Source organism: Corvus brachyrhynchos, unplaced genomic scaffold (genome assembly GCF_000691975.1).
Source record: "Corvus brachyrhynchos isolate BGI_N302 unplaced genomic scaffold, ASM69197v1 scaffold103, whole genome shotgun sequence".
Taxonomy (NCBI): domain Eukaryota; kingdom Metazoa; phylum Chordata; class Aves; order Passeriformes; family Corvidae; genus Corvus; species Corvus brachyrhynchos.
Genome location: NW_008237436.1, coordinates 115,750 through 140,128, shown reverse-complemented (window position 1 = coordinate 140,128; position 24,379 = coordinate 115,750). Strand labels below are relative to the sequence as shown.

General features: G+C 38.2%; 2 protein-coding genes across 7 annotated transcripts; both read left to right on the top strand.

Moving 5' to 3' along the window:
- Positions 1–1,182: 1,182 nt before the first annotated feature.
- CKAP2 (cytoskeleton associated protein 2) lies at positions 1,183–10,101 on the top strand. Its single transcript, XM_008631403.2, has 8 exons — positions 1,183–1,300; positions 2,090–2,168; positions 3,877–4,697; positions 5,728–5,893; positions 6,405–6,572; positions 7,125–7,197; positions 7,910–8,300; positions 9,235–10,101. Exons 2-8 carry the CDS (start codon positions 2,166–2,168, stop codon positions 9,470–9,472), a joined length of 1,860 nt encoding a protein of 619 aa, XP_008629625.1. The 5' UTR covers positions 1,183–1,300; positions 2,090–2,165; the 3' UTR covers positions 9,473–10,101.
- Positions 10,102–11,396: 1,295 nt separating this feature from the next.
- On the top strand, positions 11,397–23,104 carry NEK3 (NIMA related kinase 3). 6 transcript variants are annotated; one of them, XM_017731269.1, is made up of 15 exons: positions 11,399–11,658; positions 12,465–12,558; positions 12,788–12,885; positions 13,896–13,979; positions 14,621–14,688; positions 14,808–14,894; positions 15,912–15,966; positions 17,543–17,743; positions 18,085–18,154; positions 18,748–18,794; positions 19,693–19,792; positions 20,229–20,351; positions 21,396–21,530; positions 22,194–22,320; positions 22,867–23,104. In XM_017731269.1, exons 1-15 carry the CDS (start codon positions 11,542–11,544, stop codon positions 22,931–22,933), a joined length of 1,473 nt encoding a protein of 490 aa, XP_017586758.1. In that variant the 5' UTR covers positions 11,399–11,541; the 3' UTR covers positions 22,934–23,104. The 6 variants fall into 6 exon arrangements, with proteins under 6 accessions (XP_017586763.1, XP_017586759.1, XP_017586758.1 ...); XM_017731268.1 differs by having other exon boundaries at positions 11,400–11,658; positions 20,205–20,351; XM_017731270.1 differs by lacking the exon at positions 20,229–20,351 and having other exon boundaries at positions 11,398–11,658.
- The last annotated feature ends 1,275 nt before the right edge of the window (positions 23,105–24,379 follow it).

Here is a 24,379-nt window from a genome sequence, read left to right as displayed (position 1 = left end):
GACCCCGGCCCACCCTGTTCCCTACCCCAGATAGGGCTCCTGGGATGGAAGCCTTCCCTCCTGACAAATGGGACGCCCTGACGTTAAGGGCATCCCCTTGAAAGCACCAAGTGCGACGCCGACCTAGACCCGCGCTCTTCTGCTTATTTACTTTCTGACCGGTTCGGCTTCTGCAAGTTAAAGCAAGGAAGCTGCTTTGGTGGGGCTTTGCTGTTTGTGTGAGGGGCGGTGAGAACCGCTTTTTCAGCAGAAGGTGCTGGGAGGTTCTGGGATGCGCGTCGAGCTCTGTCTCTTGGCAGGGGCACCGCTGCTGTACGAGCTGTGGTAGCTCCTTCACAAGCCCGTGATGGACGCTGCCTTCTGTACGCTTTTTCCAGAGAAGGGCAAGGAGCTGGGGAAGGGTCTGGAGCACAAGTCCTATAAAGAGCGGCTGAGGAAGCTGGGGGTGTTTAGCGTGGAGAAGAGGCTTAAGGGGGGACCTTATCAGTCTCTGAACTGCCTAAAAAGAGGGTGGAGCCAGGTGGGGATCGGCCTCTTCTCCCAGGCAGCCAGTGACGGGACAAGGGGACACGGTCTCTAGCTGTGCCAGGGGAAGTTAGGCTGGGCATTAGGAGGAATTTCTTGACAGAAGAGGTGGTTAGGCATGGGAGTGGACTGTCTAGGGAGATGGTAGAGTCACCATCCCTGGAGGGATAGTGACAGCTGTTCTCAGAGCCTTTTCAGGATCACTTCGTGCTGTTATTAACACTTCCAGTAGTCTAACATCTGTGACAGTGGAAGAGAAGCAAATGATTTTACCGATGGTCAGTTGGGTTCATGTGCATGATGTTTGTGATGTATGCTATACTTGCTACTGCCACAAGTGAAAAGTGTGCTTGCTGAACCAACAGTAACTATGTGAAATACTGGACAGGCATCCAGGAGATAAGAGCAAGCCGGACTTCTTCACGTCACAAAATTGTGTTTCTTTTAGCTTAATACAGCAAACCAGCCATCGTGTGTAGCTGTGAAATTACATTCAACCATCCCTTGAATTTTGCCTTTCTCAAGAAATGTGAGAACGTGTAAGATACTGAGATGTGAAAACTAAAGATTTCTTAATCCGTAGTGTCTAGATGCTTTTCCAATTGCATTTCCTTCTTGACTAAGAAAGTTCGGCATTAATATTTCAGCTAAAAAAGTAACAAGTCTGTCTTTCTTAAAATCTGCTAGAACAAAGACGACAGAAAGTCGAAGAGTATCTATCAAGAAAGAAGACTTTTTCTGGTGTGCCCATTCAAGAAAACCAGACATCGATCAGGTAGTATTTCTGCTATGGCTTTCATTCTCTTATTTTTATATTCACTAATGTTCCTTCAATTTAATCTCAGCTGGCTTCTGTAAGATCATCTGATGCAAAGATACCACTTGCTATCTAGAACGTTCATTTTCAGGCATATGCAGTAGTACCACATCTTTTATATAACACATCACAAAGAACCTGAGGGAGAATTTGGATTTGTAACCTTGTAAACAGAGATGTTTTTCTTCTGAGTTGTCAATACATTTTCATAGTTGCTAGGAGTCAATACTGGTCTTGGTGGTTTTGTAACTTTCTGAGTAGTCTGATGCCAGCTCTGGTACCTGACTGAAGGTTTTGGAACCTGTCAGTGTGGTAGGAACTACGTGTCCTTCTTCTGACTTGCCTCAAATGGCCTGGGCTCTCATGATTGCGGTAGCTGAGCTTCAGCTTCTTGTGCTACTCCCCTTTTCCCCTCAACAGCAGCATTTAGAAACTTGACCTTCTGTACCAGATGCATCAGACTAGACAAGCTGGTACTCATTCTTAAACATAAGAAATTACACCAGCAGTAAATTCCAATCTGTTAGACAGCTCTTTATGATGTAAGAAGGGATGTTTTGCAGCCTGGGTTCTGATCAGTGGTTGCTTAACCATTTATTTTTGCTGGAGAAATAGTACAAGCTAAACAGAAATGCTTCAGTATGAGTTCATTCTGCAGACTGCCAACTGAAACATGTGAGCATCCTCTAAAAATACATTCCTTTGTTGCATGATTTAAGATGTCTTTGTTTTTTTTTTTTTTTTAAGCAGTAGCAGAACTAGGAGAGCGACTACCAGTAAACTGCAAGACAAATTACAGCTCTCAACGTCTCCTAAGCCAGAAATGGTAAGTTTTTGACTGATACTTATACTGATGGCACTCTGTTTCTATGGGTACAACATTCCACTTACTTAAATTTATTTATGTTGTATGACTTCCAGAGCATGAGAAGTTTGCAGGTGCAGAGGTGTGGTTTGTTAAAACTTTTAGTCACTGCTTACTATATGCTTTTTGGGAAACTGTCATATTACAGTAGGAAATGGATCATGTTGCTATTCAGTTTGTACCCAACAGGAGAGAGAGTTAAAGAGGATACCATTATTGCTGAAATAATGCTTAATTTTTAACAACATTTCTCAGCAATCTCAGAGGGGTTTTTGATACATTTTGAGTCTTTGGGGGAGTTATTTAAAATCTGAGTAAGGTCATCTGTCACAGTAAAAAAGTTTTCTGTTACTTGGAAGAAAGCCAAACCATTAACAAAATAAACTGTTAAGTGTTTAGAGTTTTTCAGTGGTGTGCTGGCAAAACTAATGTAATCAGAAGTAAATGCCAATACCTAATCAGAGTTTAAGGGAATGTGTTCCCTGTATCATTTCATGTCACTTTCCTGGAATTAAGATGCAAATGGCTGTGCTGCTTAGAAATAGCAAAATAGAGATTCTTCTCCAGACCTGTCCTCAGGGAAAGGTGAGGAAAAAATAGACATAAGACCTGTGTTCATGGTAGACAGTTTTGAGTTTGGCTTTCAAAATATTTGAGACCTGGAGTTACTTGAGGAGAAAAGCAAAAAATTTAGAACTTCAAAACTGAATGTTAAGGAGAAAAATTCCAAAAGAGAGAACAAAAGTGCTTTCTTAGAAATTTCCTGAAGGGACATATTTTGTTCTGTATAAATATCTTGTGTTAAAGTTGAGTTAAGCTACGTAGTTTCCTAAAATAAGGGTCCTCACACTCAAGATCTGGTTATGTAGGCTTTGTCAAATCTAACTACTAAGCCTCAATGACAGACCAGGAAATGAGATGCAGTGTAGTTTTCCTACAGGTCAAGGGCATCTTCCTTAAAGTCTGCTCCTTCAGACTTCCATGTGTCATTCACATGGTTTTTTCCTGCCTTTGGATATTTCACTCTTCCAAAAGCTGCTGCTTGGACAATGCTGAATTTGTTGCTGTAGAGCATCTTTTTTGGAGGAAAAGACCCCTCTTATGAGGGGTTGTGCTGAGAACATGTGGCTGAGAGTTTCAGTAAAGCCATGTAAAACTGATGTAATTATTCTCAGCTTGCAGCATCCTATATCTCAATTGTAAGATAAATTCTCCCTCTTCTGGTGACATCTCTTAGTGCCTTAATTACTATTTTACTCACTATCTTGTGTTAGTAGGCTATCCACACTAAGTGGAGGAATGGTGCTGCCTTTAAGTGATGAGGTATGCAAACAGATACTGCTTTTGACTATATACAGCCTAAAGCAACTACTTTTAAACTCTTCTAAGAAGGTAATTTGGGCAGTTAAAAGCCAGCAGTTGCTTTAGGAGTTTTATTTCTTACTTCCAAGGCAGCATTTAAGCAATTTTTACTTGATTTTTTTGATGTGAATTCTGCAGTAGTAGTTGACAAATAATCTACTCAGTATTTATACGTTGCTTCTGTAGGCACCTGGCATTTACTGTTAAGCACTTTAGTCCTGTAAATCATTGGAAGCCTCTTTGGAAATAAGTAACATGCAGCATGAATGTACTTCTAACATTTCCATGGACTTGCTTTTGATTTCAGGAAAATAAAGAGAATGTTGATAAAGTGTCATGGGACCACTCAGTTGTAAGCTCAGAAACAAAAGTCACTTTAAACTCTTCTGCAATTCCACTGACAAGTTGCCTATCAGGGACAAACTGTAATCTTGAAGATCAAGATCCAAAGAATAAAGTTATTGATATAAAATCTCAGCATGTATCACTTAGCAAGGCCTTCTTGGAAATAAAAAGAATTAAAGAGAAGCATTTGATAGCAGAAAAACAAAATGCAAGTATCAGTGCACCAAAGAAACCAGCTCTTGGCAGATATCGTGGCAAAGTTATCCAATCCAAGATAAATTCTTTCCGAAAAGCAGTAAAAACCGAGGGGGAAAATAGTTCTTTGCCAGACAAGAAGCCTTTTCCTTCTGCCACCAAACAAGCAGCAAATTCTTTGTCCACGAAAAGCTGTAATGCAGTTCTGAAGACCATCAAAGTCACAAACAACCCTAAGTCTGTAAAATCAAATGGTGTCCTGCCATTTCAAAGCAAACCATCTGACAAAGCTGCTACTAACTTGCAGTCTGGTCTGAAGAAACAGCTGACATTTGCAGTAGGACCAAAGAAAGGAACAGTCCCAAAAGTGGTTGGTGGAAGGGGACCACAGCCATCAAAGGCTGCTTCTAGCAATCCTGATCGCAGAGTGTGGGGTGCGAAGAAATGTGCAGATTTCTGTGAAGATGCAAGACCAGAAGCTCCAACAAAATCAACTTCTGTTGCTCCTGGTACAAAATCAGGACAGAATTCTAAAATGGATGGCAACAGAAAATCTATTCTGCCAAAAGAGTCAGCAGAAGAGAGAAGGTAACTAAATTACTCTTGGAAGCTATTCAGGCCTTTTTCCCAAGAATAGCTAGACTCTCAGAGAACTAAGTGTTTGGACTTGATGCCCAAGGACAACAGACTAAAACTTTAGACCTAAACTGAGAAATCGGGATTTAAATTGATTGCAAGAGCTTTCCAGGCTTACAACTTTTCCTGTGCAGTTGAAAAATAGATGTTGCTGGAGCTGTTTTTTAGTCTAAGTGTTGTGACAGCCTTAAGTATGACAGATAATCCTGTAAATTAATTTCACTTGCATGTCACAGTTTAAAAAAAATGACTGAGGCATGATGTATATAGATGGGACCATCTTTACAGACTAAAGGAGAACACTTGTCAATGACATTTTTCAGTTTAGTGAATGCAGCGTAGACAATGGGTGGGGATATGATTCACAGTTTAAAAGTTATTTAATATTCCTCATATAGAGCTCCTTTAACTACGTCACATTTACTAAAAATTGATGGCCTAGGGGGTGGAGTTGAAATGAAATATTAAAACTGAATTATGCTTCACATCAGTTTCAGATTTTATAAATTGTTTGATAGGATTGTTTTGGGCTGCTCTCCACTCTTTGTGTCTTAAGAGATTAGGGTAATTTGGGGGGTGTAAAGTGGACTTAGTCACCGCAACATTTGTGTCTTAAGAGACTAGTTTCTAGTTTTCTGGTTTGAAGTGGGCTTGGGAGGAAAAAAAAGTGACACAGATGAATAATTCAGAAGCATTTTTTTACCTTCTTTTGACAACAAGGGTTTGTAACCTAAGTCCTTGTTCTGGAAGGGAAGAGATTAAAGTGTTTTAACCTGATAGCTACCTAAAGAAGATAGTAACGTGTAGTTTTGGAATTTCCGTGCAGATCTAAAAGGTAGCTTTATGCCTCTTGAGATTAAAAGGAGAAGACTCAGACTACCTGGAAAGTGTATCTTGGCATGATTTACCCTAATTAGCATCAGTCAATGTAAAAAAAAGATAAAACATCTGTTATTTTAGTTGATAATATTCCTAAATGCAGAGCTCGCCTGGATGAATGGAGGGCATCTAGAGGAAAAGCAATGAGACGACCTCCTATATATGCACTTCTGGGACCCCAGTCTAAAAGTGAAGAGCAAGAACTCTCTGCTGCTGATATCGAAAAGGTCAACAAGACTCTGAGTGAATGCCTGCAGTTAACAGAACAGGTACTTGGACCCCTGCCTACCGAGTTCTGATCATATAGGTCCTGACAACATGTAAATCCTATGGGCATGCTAGACCCACGTGAATCAAATAGAGGGGACTAATTGTTCCCCAAGTTAAGCAATATCATAGTTTTTGCCAACAACTGAAGAAATTAAGCTTTACTAACTTACTGAGCTACTGAGTAAGTAAGTATAGGCCATAATGGTAATAATAGTAGTAGAACTACAATGTAATGAGAGTAGCTAGAAGGAATTAACCTATAACAAGTTTGCATTTCCAGAAACTTGTCTGTACTTCTGAAAAAGTCTGTTTCAAGTAGTTCTGAAGATGCTTGTACTTCTTACTACCCCTTCTACTTACAAGACTGTATAATTAATTCTAATTTTGAAAAATAGGTGAATCACAATTCTGCCACAGAAAAAACCCTTGCTTTCTAGTTCAAAAGCAACAACACTACAGCACCTCAATGTGTCAACTGCATTTAAATCTCTACTTTTGTGTTGACTTTAGGGGCATCAAGGTGATGAAGTACGTGCCATGCTGGAAGATCTGATACAGAGCATTCCTGGGGTTAAAAAGCTTGCAAAATATTGGATCTGCTGTATGCATCTTGAACAGAGGGGCCATCTTGAAAAGCTTATTGCTGTCTATGAAGAGGCCATTTTGGCAGGAGCAATGGTGAGCAACTTTTATTAATACCTGAGATTAACAGTTAGAGAGGCATGAAAGTATGGCATGTAAAATACAACTGCTTCTGATTTTATGAAATACCTTTATAGTAGGAGGAGAGCCATATGACCTACCTGACCATTAAATAATGGATTTGGTTTGCTCTGTAACCACTGTAGGTACTACTTTGAAGAAGAAAGGTTTAGGATCATCAAAATACCATATGATGTTCTGCCTAGAATGAATTAAAGACTGAGACTTCTAGTACCGCTAGAAACCCAAAATAGAACTTAATTTTACATTTACTGATGGACTTAATTTCTGTGCTTTAATATCAGCAAGATTTCAGAGCATCAAATACAGCTTTAGCACACTGAATACTGAAAAGACAGGATTTACTTTTGTTCTGACTTAATTCTGAACAGCATTAAATAAAGGATTTGTAATATGAACATCATGTGACCTATTCCACTTTCCCTGTAACTATTATACCAATCAAATAAGCTGAGATGATAATTCATTTTGGAAATGTCTTTCTGAAACAGTACAACTTTTTTTCAGCCCAAAGAGGAATTGCGACACACACTAGTAGATACAATCAAAAATACTGAAAGTCTTTGTAACTCTGAGAATGGTAAGTTTGAGTAATCTGTTCTAGTTACATGTCTGATTTGACAGGCAACACGAACTGTTTAAACTATTTGTACTGATATTAAATTTTATTTCATGGAAAATTTTCTGTGATCATTTTATACTAAATTGTCTTTGAAAACAATCTTGGCTAAGCAAATCCTCTTCAACAGTGGGTATGTTAAAATGATTTGGGATGCTCTTGTATTCAAACTTGTTACTTTAACTTTATCAAAGCTGTGTCATCCAGTTATTTCAGCCTGATAATCAAAGAGTAAATAAAAATACTCTTGTGAGCTAAAAGTCAGTGCCTCTGACACAAACCCCTTCACTACCAGAAGCGTGGTGGTTTTATGGCAGAGTGTCAGTTAAAATATTCTAATTTTGGAAGTGAAGTAGCCATAAATATTCCCCTTCAGTGTAACATAACCTGACAAGTATCTGAACCCAGAAACCGGCTGAAATACTTGTTGAGAGCTGCTGCACTTGAAAAGGAAGACAACGACTTCTCAGGATGTGTATTTAGCCTGAGCTTTCAGGTTGCAGGTTCTTGAAGGTGGCTAAAATTATTATAACTTAAATTGTTGTGGCTCAGACTCAATGCATACTCAACTTTTATTCTCATGTAAAGCTCTAAGATTTCAGGTATCTCTCTAAAACATTCTCTTTAGTTGTAATTAATTGCAGCTGTACTTTCTTCAATGTTTTATTTTTAGGGGCAACTGTGATAGAAGCTCATTTAAGTGAGGTAGTGGAAGTCAGCAAGGAACCAAATTCACCTGTAGAGCCTGTTCAGGAAGCCTTCAAGGATTTCTGCCCTGATGATGACCAAAAAGCAGAGAGTGATAATAAGAGGGCAGAGAAAAGCAGTGAAGTTATCAAAAAAGAAGAAATTGATTTAGACTTAAAACCAAGAGAAGAGATCTTGCCAAAAAAGAATAAAAAGCACAAGGCTAAAGAACGGGCAAAAAAGAAAGGAAAATGCGAAAGAGAACAGAATGAGGATGGGAAAAAAAATATGGCCCAAGCAGTTAATTCTCCTGAGAAGGAGAATGACACATCTTATTCAATGAGATACAATCTTCCTACCACACCATACTTGGAAAGGTAAGATTACTTCAGGTAACCATGGAAAGTCTGTAGTGTCTGGAGTAACAGTACTGTTTGTGTCCTGTTGAAACAGGGAGGCACTGCACTTATGAATACTTAGTTGAAAGCTCTCAAGAACTACATTTTTAGGATTGCTTCCTCTTCCTGTAGAAGGAAGTATTTTTAAGTAAGCTCCTCTATTTATGCAAACTGTTTTGCTTTATGAATGGTTCACTACAGAGTAACCAGACTTCTGTGGCAGAGACCAGATTTAGGATTCCCTCCCACTGCCAACATGGCAGTAGCAGTTCTACACTGAACTAAGTAAAGAGAAAGTAGGTGTCTCCATTCCTCCTCTTTTCAAATGTAGATAAGGTTTTATGTCATATAACACAGAATTAGTGAACAAGCTGTAACTGTCCTGTAAAAATTATTTTAATTGTGTGTTGAGGCAAAACCTGGGTAGTAACCTCAGTATAAACCAACTAGTATTACCCTAATAAAAAACTAACTCATTTTTTTTTTTTTTTTTTTTTTTTTTGCCATAAGTTTTCTTCTAAGATAGCAGACTTAGGAAAGTTGTGCTCAGTTGTGCTCAGCTTTGACATCTGATGGAGTTGGAGTCCTGGCAGCTGTCCACTGTCCCTCATAGCCAGAAGAACAGTTTCCCCGTAATGGAATAGGAAAGAATCTTTCTTTGGAAACTCTTTTCAGGAGTTTTTCTGGGTTAAAATATTTTGCCTAAGAAAAGCGTTATACATCTGGTTTTAACTGGATGAATGAGAAGAGGCTCATTTCCTTTGGCTATGGGAATGGGTTTTTTGGGAATGTGAAAGAGTTGAACAGGAATTGTGATTTGCTGTTTCTGCTAGTTGCTGCAGAAGTAGCTTGTATGATGGTGTGCCTATCTGTAATGTTTTTTTGTTTTTTTTTTTTTTTCCTTTTTCCTAAGTGTGAAGATGCATTCTGAGGCAAATGACTGCAGTGCTAAAGATCTGAAAATCGTAACTCCTTTGCGATATTCTCAACGCATTCGGGAGAAGATGTGCAAGCTGCCTGAGGGTGTTAAAGATCAAGATTCGTGTGTCTCTTCACTTGAGCAGCTGGGAGACTTGGAATCAAAAGCCACTGTGTTTATCCACAAACACAGCAATGCTCTGCAAGAAACAAGTGCTGAAATAGAAGAGTAGAAGTAGTGCTACTGCTACAGAGGGGTTAAAGATTTCATACTTTTTAAGGGGAGTTGAAGGGTACTTGTTTTATGCAGCTTTGAGAAAGGAGCCTATCTACAGTTTGAGTGGATGGCCTGAGCTGAAATTTGACTGCCTGAGTCACTAAATAAACTTTTAAAGTTTCTGCCTTTTCAAAATTGCAACAAATCCTGTCCTGGTTTAGTACTAGACTAAACACTGTCTTTGTTTCATTAAATTTTCAATTAAGGACTAGGTCTAATGCTTCATGTTAGTAGTTGATTGTGGTATATAGCTAATATCTACTGTTTTCTTGTTGCAACTCCTATTAATTGCTTAGAGACCCTCAATCTTTTAGTTTAAGGAAACAAAGTAATGTAGGTGCATGTCTACACTGACAAGATTTAGCTTTGAAAATGGAAGCCAGCTACTATAGTGTGTGCTGAATTTGCTGTTGTATCTAGTTTTAGGGCTGCTTCAGCAAAACAGTTTAATCTCTTTAGTTACTGAGCTTTGTTCATTATCAAGTAATCCTAGATGAGGTCTGATACACTACTTACTGTCTGACATTTTTTATGTTGGTTTGTATTAGTTTGTACTATGGTATACTTATTAAACTCATCAATTTAGTTGTGTTTGTTCTTTATTTAAGGCCTAAAACTATTTATTCTGTTCTTGAAAGCGAGTTGTCCGAACACAACACCCGCACACGCCCCCTTCAGGCCCCGCTGGGTGTTTCCGCCAGCGGGGCTTGAGGGGCTCGGGGCGGGCTTGGGCTGCTCCTCTTCAGGGTAAAGGAGCCGTAGGAACAAAAGAGCTCGTCAACCCATTAGAACACCCTGTGTGCTCAGGTATATACATAGGAGGATGTTTGAATTATGGCCAACCCACTTAATAGCACCAGCGTTTGGAATAAAGGCTAACAGCCACTGCTCGCCGAGAAATCCTTCAGGAGATGCTTTTTTAGCAGAAAACGGGATCACGTGTGAGTTTCAACTGCTATGGGAGCTCTTAGGAGGGGTGGGGCTAAGCTCAGTAGTGGAGGAGAGGCCACAACCTCGCGCTGTGCCGCGGGACTTGTAGGTTGGACATCAGGAAGATTTCTTCACAGAAGGGGTGATTAGACAGTGGAATGGGCTGCTCAGGGACGTGGTAGTCACCATCCCTGGAGGTATTCACAAAGGGAGTGGATGTGGCATTCGTTGTCATGGTCTAGTCGACGTGGTGCTCTTGGGTTGGACTCAGTGATCGCAGAGGGTTTTTCCAACCTCATTGATTCTTGTGATGTAGTCTAAATGTAGTGATTTACAACTGGGAACATTTCAAAAGTACGTGAGGGAAGGTTTACACTGGACATTAGGAAGCACTTATTTACTGATAGGGTTGTTGAACACTAGAACAGACTCTTAGAGAGGTGGTCAATGCCCTAAACGTGTCAATGTTCAAGAGGCATTGTTACAATGCCATTATCAAGGTAATTTAACTTTTGGTCACCCCTGAAGTGGCCATACAGTTGGACCAGATGACCATTGTAGGTCGCTTGCAACTAAAATATTCTGTATCTTCCAGTTGTTGAAGTCTTTGCATAGTAACTTTCACCAGTTTGATCCTGCTTATGCTGTTTTAGGTGAGAATTGTCACTGGAAGCTTTAAGTTTCTTGTTTCTATTACTATGCCTGTGAGTTTTCTTTAGTGTTACGAAACCACCTGCAGGAGTGCAGGTAACAAAAAAGATGTGAAGTTGTAAGTCTACTGACATTTTCGAACAGCTTTAGCATTTTAAATTTAAAAATACAGAAATAACACTATAATGTTTCAAGTTGTACTTCCTGGAGGCCTCATTTTCAGTAGAATCAAGGTAACAGTGCAGGGAAGTGTGTCATGGTAATGCTAGACAGATGTAGGTACCCACATTTATCACCCCTTCTTGTTATTTTGTTTGGATTTTTTCTCATGCAGGTTATATCAAGAGAAAATTTTTAAAAGTGTTAAGGTCATGACAAAGTTAAGAAGATAATCCTGTGAAAGAAGGCACTTGAAGAAAAGTGTTGGAACTGGTTTTATAAGGAATGGAAGGATACAATGTGTTGAAAGTACTAGGAGAGGGATCCTTTGGCAGAGCTCTGCTAGTTCATCACAAAATCAGTGACCAGAAGTATGTAATGAAGGAAATCAGGCTTCCAATGGTAAGTGTAACACAAACCTCACTCACCACTTAAAAAAAAAAAAAAATTAAAAATGGGAATTCTGGGTGTATTTTTGAAACACTGAACACTTTTGCTTAGAGTTTTGTGTATTAGGCAGTTGTGTAGTATGGTTACTGTGTAACTACATCTTGAGCTGATGTTGTTGGTACTACCTGAAGTACGTGGTTAGATTTTGGGATTTTGGGAAGTGTAGCAGGTATGAAGATGCTTAGAATGAAACCCCTGTTCCCCCTGATGCCCTTGGCGTGATTGCCCTTGATTTCACTAAAATGCAGATTTCATCTGCAATGCCTAATGAGGAAATTAATACCATATTATTGCTGGTAATTAGTTATTTGGGTTACATTCTCTGCACTCAGCTAAGCTGAAAGTCACAAAATGGGGGGCACTAGCTTTCTGGAGGTCAAAGCTCAGCTAACACGTGGGCACTTCGCTTTATATTGAGTTCATGCAGCCTATCAGCTGTTTCAAAGTCTGTGTGTGCTGCTTTGTTATATAGTTCTGCACTTTTAAAATAGAAAAAGTTATTAATTGAAGTAGGAAAATATCTCTCAAATTAAAAAAAAAAACCCTACAAAATACCAAATGCCCAAAAAACCCAAAGAAGTATTCAGCTAGTAATAAACCATAGATTAAAAAGATGGGACTTTAAAAGTTTCTAAATGACTTAAAATAAGTGAAGAACAATTCTTAAAAATATTTTTCTGTGAAAAGTGAGGTACTTTATGTGTATATGTGAAAACTTGCTAGTGTGACATTTATAGTAAGTGTATTTATATTTTCAGTCTTCATCTGGTGTAGAGAATTCTAGGAAGGAAGCTGTTCTTTTGGCTAAAATGAAACATCCAAATGTCGTTGCCTTTAAAGAATCATTTGAAGGTAAGTATAAAAAATTAAATTTCTTCATTTGTTTGAAGCTGCGTAGTCCTCAGGGATTACTTTCTTTTTTTGTTTATAATGTGTTATAAACAAAATACATGTTTATTGTAACATAGAAGACATAGCATGTAGTCAGAGCTTTCTAGTAAAAAGTATTACGTATAGTAAAAAAACAGTACTTATCCTGCTAATGAAAATATTAATTATTCTTAAATTATCAAAAATTTAGCTGATGGCCATCTGTATATAGTGATGGAATATTGTGACAATGGAGATCTAATGCAAAAGATTAAACACCAAGGAGGAAATTTTTTCCCTGAAGACACGGTAAGAAAAGACATCGTTTTCAACCAAGGGGTAAACTGAAGCATGCTGCATAAACCAAATCAGAGATATGCAAACATCTTGATGAAACAAAGTAATTTACAGATAGGAGCATTATTTCTTTCATAGTTTCCAGCAGATCAAGACAAGAATTGGACTGAAAGGAATAAAAAAAGAAATTGCTACTTGTATCTGAAAATTGTTCAGGTAGTGTGAAAACTGGTCAGGTTCGTATGCAATTAAGTAGGAATTTTACACAACCTTCAGACAGAATTTAAAGCACAGTAAGAGTACTGCAAATGAAAAGTAAACAAACCACTCTGGTAAGATAAATAAAGCTAACCAGGAGAATAAATGTCTGCTTTTTAGGTAGCAGTTAAATGTTTAAACTATTCAGCATGTGCTAACTCCTTTTAGAAGAGAAGTCAGAGAAGCTATAAAATTAGGTAGGAGAAGATTCAAAGTGACGTTTTTGTGAATAGAAGCTATTTCCTGCTACAGTTAGGAGTATCACCTGTGTTAAAATGATAGGATCAGAAACCTCAGCTAATTGAATATTTAGGCTTTCTATGCACCTTTAAGAGTTTTCCTCTGTACTTAAAAAGGAACACATTTCCTTTTAGAAACAGTATATTATTTCCATGTGAGTTTTGTTTTTGTTTGATATTTGGTGGTTTGGGTTTTTTTTCTGTTTGCTAATTTACTGTGTAACTGTAGTTAACTTGTTTATAAAATGACCATCAGGTAAAGGCCCGGGTAGTGGTTCCGCATTCATTATTGCTATGTATTATTAGAGCTTTCTGGACACAACCAATCAACATTCCTTCTGCTATGTTAAAATATAATGTGTCTTGAAGAGCTCAGTCTTTCATGCTGGTTGGAGGCTGGAGTTACTTTTAACTCCCAAATGTTCTGAACATGCTTTTGTTTTCCTAATTTTTTAAAAATCTATTAGTAAAGTATTCATTATGTTGAGCAGTGAGCTGTTACAACTCTTAGCTACTCTTTTTCAGATCCTTCACTGGTTTGTGCAGATGTGCCTGGCTGTGAAGCACATTCATGATAAACGTGTGCTGCACAGGGACATAAAATCCAAGGTGAACAGAGCAAGTTTTGTTGCCATTAATAAACTCTCCTGCATGCAAAAGTTAAACCCCCTCTTTCATAATTTTCCGTGACTGCTAAGTTCTGTGGGTTTTATTTAGGCCTAAGAATATCATGTAAATGAAATTGTTGAATGCATGGGATGATGTAATACTGTGGGTGTAAACATCATTGAAGTATATCTATATCCCTCATATCCACACAGCTGATAGCACCAATTGCTTGTGACAGACTGCATATAATTTAAGACATTACAGAATTATAAAAAGGTGTATGGATTATGCAGTTTGCAAATATCTTGCCTCACAGTTTTTTCTTTTCTACTCTTCCCTATCAGAAAGAGGGAAATTCAGAAGAAAGTAGGCCCTTGGTTTGAGTACAGCATAGAGATTAAGGCAATTCTAAGCTCTGATTCTTCCTCTGCTAGTGATGCTAGGGCTTTAGGCCCATAAAGCCATTCTGGTTTGGGCTTTTTTGGTTTTTTTTTTTGGCAGAAGTATTAGGAGAAGCAAGTAAAAGGAGATACAAAGATAAAATACCAGAAGTAGTTATCTCTGTGTTTTCTGTATATCCAAACTGCAGAAGATTTGTAGGAGAATATTTAAGTATGTTAATCTTTGCTCTTGAAATGCAGAATGTCTTCCTCACTCAAAGTGGAAAAGTCAAATTGGGAGATTTTGGATCTGCACGCCTTCTTGCACAGTATGTGGACATCCCAACTGATCTCACTGGCGTCAAGTTTAATTTTACCGTTGACGAACAGTACAGAGCTCATAAATCATTGCTTTTCACCTGGCATTTCTTCTTTGTTGTTTCATTAGTCCAATGTCATATGCTTGCACCTATGTGGGAACTCCTTATTACGTACCTCCAGAAATATGGGAAAGCCTGCCATACAACAACAAAAGGTACTCATGTTTTCAGTGGTCACAAATAATGCCTGACTGATGGATGGGTTTTTTATTGCTGTCTCAATCTGGCTTTGTGGCTTATCCATATTTGTTTCAGAGAAGATACTGAGCTGAAGAATATTTACAAAGAGGTAATTACATTTTTTTAAGATGGTAGTGCATAAATTCCTCTTTACTTAGGTAGCTGAGAGCACAGTATCTTTAGTCCTCGAAGTTTGAAAACCAGTGTGCAGACCTCTGTTTGTTTGGGAGAGTGAATACACACATACAAACATACACACACAAGGAAGTGTGTATATATGCACAAACATAGGTACGTGTTTGCATCTTTTTGCTGGTCTTATTTTTTGGGGATGGTTGGTTGGATGATGGTTGATTTTTTTAAGCTCTTCATGGCAGTCCTGATTATGTAGGGATAATGGCACAGAATGGATTACTTAGATTTATAGAGCTCAGTTATTCTGGTCCTTATGCAAGAACTGGGATTGATTTTCCAGGGGAGGTAAGAAACCTTCTACAGTTCAAGTTGTTTCCTGCTCTTCTTGCAAGAAAGGCTGCAGTTGCTTCTTGTGCAGATGGCAGTACTCACTTTTGGTGAAAAATGATGAGGGTTTTTTTCTCAGTAGGAGAACTCTTTTTGGCAGGGCCAGAATTCTAGCTCTCAGAATTAGGATTGTGTGGCTGCCATCTGACTTAAGGGCCATAGAATACAAAGGCTTTCAAGTGCAGAATAAATATTGTTGGAGCAAATTGCTTAAGAGACATCTTAGGAATAAAAAGCCGCCTACAACTGTATGACAGTCATCCTTTTTTATATCAGGGTAGGGTAAAATAAGCAAGAACATTTCCACAGGAGAGGTTAAACACATAATTGTATTGTCCTTTATGGTTACTTACATTTATTTTTAGCTTATTCAGCTCAGTTATGTACACATATTAAATCTCACACTTTTAAGCAAGATACTACATTGTAATTTTTGTCTCAAAACTTTTTATCTCTTTCTGTATCTACAGTGATATATGGTCTCTGGGGTGTATTCTGTATGAGCTGTGCACTCTAAAACACCCGGTAAGTACAGCTTTATTGCTATAAAAGTTTTGGAATTCCTTGAAACTTAATTAGCAGTTAGCTGTACTATAGAGTTGACTGAAGTGCTTGCTGCTTGCTTCCAAAAGAGGGAGGTATTGCTCCACCCTTTCCATGCCTCCTTCACTATATGTTTCTGTTTCAGCAGTTCTTGGGACCTACTGGACCCTTCTGTAGAAGACTCAATTTTCAAATTTGTTAGAAAACAATTGTTTTTTTAATTGGTTAATTTTCCTCAATATCAGTGAGGTGATCTGGGCATATTGAGTCCAGCAGCTGCCAGGCTAGTTCCAGATATCTGCAGTTGCAAGAGCATTGCATTTTACAGGATCAAGATAATCACAGGACATGGAGACAAAGACACTCAAAATCTCTGCTAATGAAAATACATTGTGTGCAAGTATAGGAAAATGTAGTAAGCAATAAACATTTTCATAGCTTGCATCAGTGATACACCTTTGCTTATTCTTCAAATCAAACAAGTCACTGTCCAAACACTATTCTCCTGTTGGAACGGTGGGGACCTTGATGAATGGTTGTCTTTCTGTCATTTCTGGGACATTGTCTTTTACAGTGTTGTTGCTACGTTTCTTACATGTTAACTTCCTCTGGCTTCTCTATACAGACACATAGGTGAAATGAGAGCCCTTGTCAGGATATGTTTGTTTTGCAGGAAAATGAGATCCTAATTGAGGGTCATTTTGTTTTAGATTTTTATAAGCAGCAGTTTCCTTTCATTGAGCTCATACTGTATCTTGAAATCAGAACCACAGAATATTCTGAGTTGGAAAGGACCCACAGGGATCATCAAAGTCCCAGCTCCTGACCCTGCAAAGGACAGGCCCAAGAATGACATATATGCCTGAGAGCATTGTTCACATCCTGTGTGTCACCAAAAGGTTCTCCACAGCTGCCAGTGCCAGCTGTGCAAGAGTGTAGAAGTTCACATTGATGTGACTGAGTGATAAGGGAGCCTGTGCATGGTGTGTGTTAGCCTAAGTAGGTCTGTGGCAAGTCTTTGGTAGTGTCACGGCTCTTGGGGCAGAGCTCAGAGCTGGGATTTCAAGGAGGGGAGTATTCTTCCCTTATTAGCAGTGTTGAAAAGTTACATATCTGCTTTGATGTGATGGTCACATATGTTCTTGCATAAGCTATCAGAGGTGATACAAGAAGATGACACACTCCTTGGGTGCTTGGCACCCTGCGGCCAAGCCAGCAGGGTGTAATCCAAGAAAACTTCCTGCATGGTATCTAGAAGTTCTCAGACACTAGATTTGCAAGAGGATGTTTGTGCTCTTACAGCCTACTTTTGATGATTTTTTTAAATCAGAGTCTCCATATTTCCTAGCTTACTGTTTCACTCTTGTAGTTTGAGTCTGAGCTCAAGTATATGGGTTGATGAACTTGATTTCTATAAAAATAAAATCTGAACAATCATAAATTTATAGTAATAATTCCTATCTGCTTTTCAGTTGTACAGGTTATCTTAAATTATGTCAGCTACTTTTTACCTTCTGCTTAAACTCTGTACTCTAATATTAATTTATTTTTAATGCAGTTTCAAGCCAATAGCTGGAAACATCTCATCCTTAAGATATGCAAAGGGTCCTACGATCCACTTCCATCTCACTATTCCTATGAACTTCATTACTTAATAAAACAGATGTTTAAGAGAAATCCCCAGAATCGTCCATCAGCCAGTACTATTCTTTCAAGAGGTTGCTTAGCCAAACTTGTAAAAAATTGTTTTCCTTCTGAGGTATGGTATATTCTTTGCCTCTAGATTTAAGCAATACTATCTACATTTTAGATACTAAGTCATTTTCATTTGTAGTTTGTTAGTGTGTAACTATAAAATGTAGTGTTATGTAGGTCCTATTCTAAATGCCATACAATTCTAGACTTATCAGAAAACTCGAGTTTTTACAAGTGTTTGTTTTGAAAATTAAGGTTGGATATTAACCCGAGGCTAATAAAATTAGATATTTTTAGCTGGAACAGTGCTTTTGTATAGTGAGTCTATTTTTAACAATAATATATGCAATAATTTGAAGAAGTTTAAAATGACACAGTACTTGCATTTCTTCATACACCTTTCAGATGGCAAATGAGTTTGAGCAGGTATTAAAGGAAACCAAGAAACATGAAGGCAATGCATCAAGACCAAAGGGTAAGTCAGTAACATTTTTGTTGATGTAAGGAATGACAAAATGAGTAGGAAATGAAAGATCTTAAATACAGCTATAAAACGTTAGTATTATCTGTCCAATCTACTTTTAATTATTTCAAAATCTTATATTATTGAACTTACATGGAAAAATTCTTGAAGGGTGTAAATTATATTCTAAGTAGAGTGCAAAGCTGCAATATGTGTATTGTAAGACTTAAGGCTTGTGCTAGAAATAAGCTTTTCATGTTTAAAATAAATAAAAGTTTTAACAATTGCATGTATTTTGAACATGACAGTTCTTTTTTTCCCAGAAAATGGTGAAGCAGGTTACATTCATTAATTTTTAGAGCGAGAATGTTGGACATTTTTCTTCTGCATAAATTTAGCTACACCAAAATTTGCGCACATTTGGAATGGAATAGTAGAGGGATTCTCTGTTGAAATTGAGCTCAACGTTGTCAGAAGTGTGAAGAAGCTATCACACAATTTTTGTTGCTTGGCTCAGTGGCATTGCTGTCATACTCTGGAATACCACTTTGCTACAAATGTTTGCTAAAGGTGTTAACTCTTGAATCTGTTCGTTAATGTATCAGGTAGTGTCATGGTTGGTGGAAGTTCAAACAATAAGACAGAAAATAGAGTAAGTATGCAAATATAAATGTTTGTATTTTACTAATTTAGAATGTTCTATATTATAGAAAAGTTTTTACAGAAAATTATTGTTATGCTAAACCATAAATCGGCCTATTAGTGTTCAAATTGTAGTTTTCCTCTGTGTTTCCCACCATTCTAACTCTTTGATTCTTCCCACGTTTAGTTCTGTTCCAAAGTGGGTTTTCTTCTAACCCTGTTAAAACAAAATCCAAACAAAAAAAACCTCTCTTGTTTTTCTAAGTTTTTTTGATACTGCCAAAGTTTATCCATTTTCTTTGCTTTTGGGACACGTTTAGAACTGGCTGCTGTGGAAACAGTCTAGTCTGACGTAATTGTCACCAGGTTTTAGGGCCCAGGTGAGATTTCAAGTGAGGAGAATAAAGTCACAGGTAGCCAAGATGTTCCTATGGGTACATTACAGCATAGCCTGACTCAGCCGTATTCAGTATATTTTTAAAAAGCATGTTGCCCTGGGGCTTATGTTTTTTTCTTTTCATAAACCTGTCAATCTGAGAAGTTTAGTAGTCAGGTGCATCTTGTTTTCCCTGGGAATGTAAATAATTTATATTGCTTTTGTTCTTAAATGTAAAAAAAAAAACCCAAACTACTTAAAAAATCCCCCAAATTACATCAAATAACTACATATGTGCTTAGATTCAGAAACTGAGGTTGTCTGTCATGGGCACACAGTGTGAAATACAGTGTAATAATAGGTAATGTGCAATTGCAGTTGTCTTCATGATGTTAGTGGTTTAGTTTTCAAATCTTCCAATCTTTAGGCCAGGTATTTTATAGCAAAACTAAAATAATTAATGCCATGCTAATATTACTGCTTTGTCTTTCTTGACAACAAGAACATTAATACAGTCTTTACTCTTTTAAAGCGAAGGAAAGATGAAAGTAGCAAGCATAGCCCCTTAGAAAGGAAAAATGCTGAGGGTTTGAGTGAAGGCACAAGGGAACAAAAGAAATCTTATCAAGAAGGTAAGTTTTACAGTTTTAAGGCTGATGGACTTCCTTCTGTGTACTGGTATCTACATGTCAGTGATATGGCCATTTAAATAGGTAGCTCAAACTAGTCTCAGGTAACTCAAGACAAGAAAACCATGCCACCATCAGTTACTTCTGCAAGTACATTGATTCATAGTGCTCATCTGAGATTTTTAAAAAAAACCTTAAAAATTATCTTGTCAAAGTATTAAAAAATGACTGTTTGAAAACATTTGGAATAGAGTAAATGTATGGGGAACACTTTCCAGTTCAGATTTGTACCCATAGAATCAAACATCACTGCTAGTTAAGTGCTTCTTAGTACTGCTTTGCCTGTATGGGGCAGTCTGGACATGGAATCAAGTTAGATGCTGGTTATCATGGGGTTTTTTTGTTACAATTACAGTATCAGCTTCTGCTGTCCTCCCAGGAAGTACTGATTTGTCACACGCCCACAGGAGGCAATGGGAAAAGAGGATATCCAATACTGTACTGGATGTCCTGGAAAATGCATCCTTGCTTTCTTCCAGTTTTACACCTGAAGAGACTGAAAGTAAGATTTAATTACATGTGCTTTTAATTCAAGTAGTGTCAGTGATTCTTTACAGATTTTAAAAGCCAAAACTTTACACGGCATGTTTAAAATTATGTTAAAATAGTTTAAAAATATTTCATTAATGAACACTCAAAAACTTCACTGTGCTGAAGGGAATTTCTTTGTGTTTTTGTGTGACAGGAGGATTGCAAAAAGTCGTGAAAAACACAGCTAATATTAGCAACCCTACAATTACAATCATTGCTAAGAAATTATCCTACAACCCTCCTCTTAATACACCATCTGTGGAGGTACCAGTGAGGAATTCATTTGGTGCAGAATGCAACCTTTAGAGTACAGCATACTATTGGGAGCATAGAACATCTACACCTCTACTTTTGTTGTCATTTAACATACAAAATGACAACAAGGCCAGTAACAACAACTATTAATGATGTACCGCAGATGTGAGGCAGAGACTTTTCATTCTCAACAGCTTTTAATTAAAACACTTAACATGAGGTTTCTTCTGAAAAAGGCTTCAATTTTAAAATGCCCCACACTGATGCAATTGTTATTTAATGTGATTCTGGATATGTATTCTAGGTAAATGTGAATAAATGCTGCAGAAATAAATAACCACGATACGAGTAGTCAGAAAATTCCTAAGCTGTGGTAGGAATGTTAGATGATAGTTATACACAGGGCAGGGAAAGTGGACAGAGGAATGCATGTATTTAGGTGTTCTGCTATTAAAAAGCACAGAAACAGCCTCAGGCTTCGTTTTGTGAGACTTGCAGAGCCACCACATAAGTTTGCAGGGACTCTGCCTCCTCACACCCCTCAGCCAGTTCCTGCTGGCTCCTTGGCCACACGTGGTTCCACCGTGGCCTTCTGTAACTTTTCTTCCTTTCTATGCTGACAGTGTCAACCTCAGTTTTTTGAGAGGTCAGTGATGCTACAGATGGAGCACCTTTTCTTCCTGTGTTTCTCTCTTGAGTGTGACCCACACTGCTAATGCAATTTTATCTAAATAGCATTTATGAATGCTTTTATACCCAGGTGGTGGTGTTATAAACTACAGTGAAAATAAGCCACGGAAGCAGTGGAACAAGGAACCTCCTCAGACCCTGATGAACATGCTCAGCAATGCAGATGTCAGCTTAGCATTTAAAACATACACAATTTATAAACCAGGTAAATCCCCATTTTCTGGGCAAACATTTTTGCAAACAGGTTTATTAATAAAGGCTTTTTCCTCTTTATTTTTTTCACACATAGCCCCTATGATAGTGCACTTGAATTCGTATCACAACACGCTAGATTTTGGGTTTTTTAAGTTTACCAAATGAAACATGGACTTCAAAAAACCAGGTTTGGCCTTCATGAGTGATTGTACATCTCCACTACAGCTCTTCATGATGGATTTTCATATGCAACTCAACAGCTGAATGAGGTTGTGTCAAAACACAGGCGCCTCCTGTGTCCTCCCTTCTGCTAAGCTGTGTGGTGTGTGTGTGTGTGTGTGTTAGGGAGGTGCAGGAAATGCACTGTAGCCCCATTAGGTAGATCCACCTTCACTAAGGCAGTGGTGCCCTGGTTTGAGGGCAGCATGGTCAGATGGCGCAGCTGAAGACGACTGCAGTCTACAGATGTGCACAGCCACAGTCACAAATACATATTCTGCATTTCAGTTGTCTTACTACTTTATCTTCCCACTTAAAATAGGTAACAACTTATCCTGGAACCTGCTGCAAACCGGGGATGAATTAGAAAGACTCTATTGTATTTATATTATTAATAGTTTTACTTTAAAAAATAAAATATTTTGGTGACATTTTAATTTTTGTATTTTCAAAGCTTCTGAAAACATATTAAGAGGTCCACTTTCTGATGAAAGCAAAGCATCTGATGAAGTAGATGGTGAACATGAAGCTGTTGTCGTAGATTCTGAGAGACTTGAGCCTAGATCTGATGAAGATGACACGTATGTCCAAATGATGTCCTTGCATTTATGTTTTCTTTGGTTCCTCAAAGAGATTCTTGCATAATAACATTCCTCCCCCCCCCCAAAAAAAAGTATTTTTCTCAGCATTTAAATCCATCCCTTTTCTTACATAATGAAATAGAAATCTAGTAGCATTTGATACCTTACAATGTATGAACAAAAATGCTGTGATTTATGGATGTTTGTATATTTTGGGGGTAGTTCTCAGACTGTGGCACCTAGAGGTGAACCACATAGGCCTGTATTGCTGCAGTTTGGCTGCAGGCTGTCAGTATCAACACATCTGCAGTCTCTTAGTATATGAATTTGGCTTTGCTTTTGATAAAACTTACTTTTGTAAATTCCAAAGAGAACATCTATTGGTTCATTAATCACAGTGGGGCAGGAAGTAAGTCTCTTGTGCTGATATTTTTAACATAATTTATCCTAATTACAGGGTAATTTTTTTGGGGGAAAAAAGCAATTAACAATTTATAAAGTTGTATTTTGCTTTTTAAATTATCATGTTTTTAAACCTACTTTTAGGGACTTCGAGGAAGATGACCCGGACTGGGTGTTGGAACTGAAAATGGTATTGAAACAGAATGACTGAAAACTTGAATTTATCTATGATTAGTGAAGTTAGGTGTGCTGGTATCCAAGTTGTTGTTAATCATTGGTTATTCATTAAATAATTTCAGTCCAAAAAATCTGAGTGGGCATATCTTCTGTATTGCAAAACTGAGGATGGAAAATGTACAATAAACTCTTTTAGAAAAGTTTCTTTTTGAGGAAGAACACTTGCAAATAGCTAAACAAGTCCACGTATTAAATGTATTTGAAGTTGGTAATAGCTTTGCAGAAATGTTCAGTCAAATTACAGCATTCTCCAAATTGCCCTCTTGTTACATTTTGAGGAGATGGTGTAGCACTACGAGAAGTGTAATGGTGTTTTTCTGGATTTCATATGGAAATGCAGCGTTGTGGTGAGCTGATGCTGGGTGGATACCAGGTGCTGCCACCAAAACCTCTCTGTCACTCCCCCCCTCAGCTGGGCAGGGGAGAGAAAATTTAATGAAAGACTTATGGGTCAAGATAAACACAGGGAGAGATCACTCACCAGTTACTGTCACAGGCAAAACAGACTTGACTTGAGGAAATTAATTTAATTTATTACCAACCAAATCAGAGCAGAGTAATGAGACATAAACCCAAATCTTAGAACACTTTTCTCCCACCGTCCCTTCTTCCTGGACTCAATTTCACTTCACTGGTCAAGGCCGAGCCCATCAGCGGTGGTGGTAATGCCTCTGGAATAACAGATTAAAGAAGGGGAGAGAGGGGCAGGGATGGGGACACAGGTGAGTGGATCTATCTTGGAGCTGGCTGGCAGCCACCCCTGCAGCTCTTCTCTGCTATTGATACCCTGCCGCACAAACCAATGCATACATATGTATAACTGATGTTTGAAGGGCATATTATGGGAAACATTTAGCTATGATAAGTATTTAAGGCTTTTGTTTGTGCAGTTATTAATCCCCTGAGAACTCTTTGAGACTGAACTTTTGCCTTGATTAAATAAAAAGGGTTTTTTATATGCCACTGCATGTGTGAAAGGAAGCAAATGTGTTCGTAAATAAGGACAAATTTTCCGACTTTGATTGGAGACACACTTGGGCTGCAGAGAGCGCTATATATAGGCAATGTCAAGTTTGGGCTCTGTTCTGGTTACTGGGTAATAAATAGGCACTTTACAAGAGAAATGTGGCAAGGGAGAGCACAAACTCTCTTGGCAGAGCTCTCCTGGGGACGCTCTCCCGGGCTATGTCGATGTAAAAAATAGTATTTGAAAGAATACACAAGGAAAGCTTTAGGAAAGCTGTAGCTCTGGTGCGGAGCCAGTTCATACCGCACCTCCCCTACTGCACATAGGCTGGTACGTGAGTTTCCACCAAGGATTCAAGACCTTGAGGCAGTCGAGATTTCCTTTCGGACCGCTCCACTCCCACCACTGACCATCCAAACCTAAGTCTGTGTCCGTGGGAAGGAGGGCGATTTC

What these genes read in the sequence shown, in the direction of transcription:
- CKAP2 (XM_008631403.2), top strand. An exon ending in GCCTGCAGTTAACAGAACAG is followed by an intron (nt 5,894 to 6,404) that starts GTACTTGGACCC and finishes TGTTGACTTTAG; the next exon opens with GGGCATCAAGGTGATGAAGT. An exon ending in TCTTTGTAACTCTGAGAATG is followed by an intron (nt 7,198 to 7,909) that starts GTAAGTTTGAGT and finishes TTTTATTTTTAG; the next exon opens with GGGCAACTGTGATAGAAGCT.
- NEK3 (XM_017731268.1), top strand. Translation starts at nt 11,542, where the DNA reads ATGGAAGGATACAATGTGTTGAAAGTACTAGGAGAGGGATCCTTTGGC. An exon ending in ACAGGGACATAAAATCCAAG is followed by an intron (nt 13,980 to 14,620) that starts GTGAACAGAGCA and finishes CTTGAAATGCAG; the next exon opens with AATGTCTTCCTCACTCAAAG. An exon ending in AGATCTGATGAAGATGACAC is followed by an intron (nt 22,321 to 22,866) that starts GTATGTCCAAAT and finishes ACCTACTTTTAG; the next exon opens with GGACTTCGAGGAAGATGACC.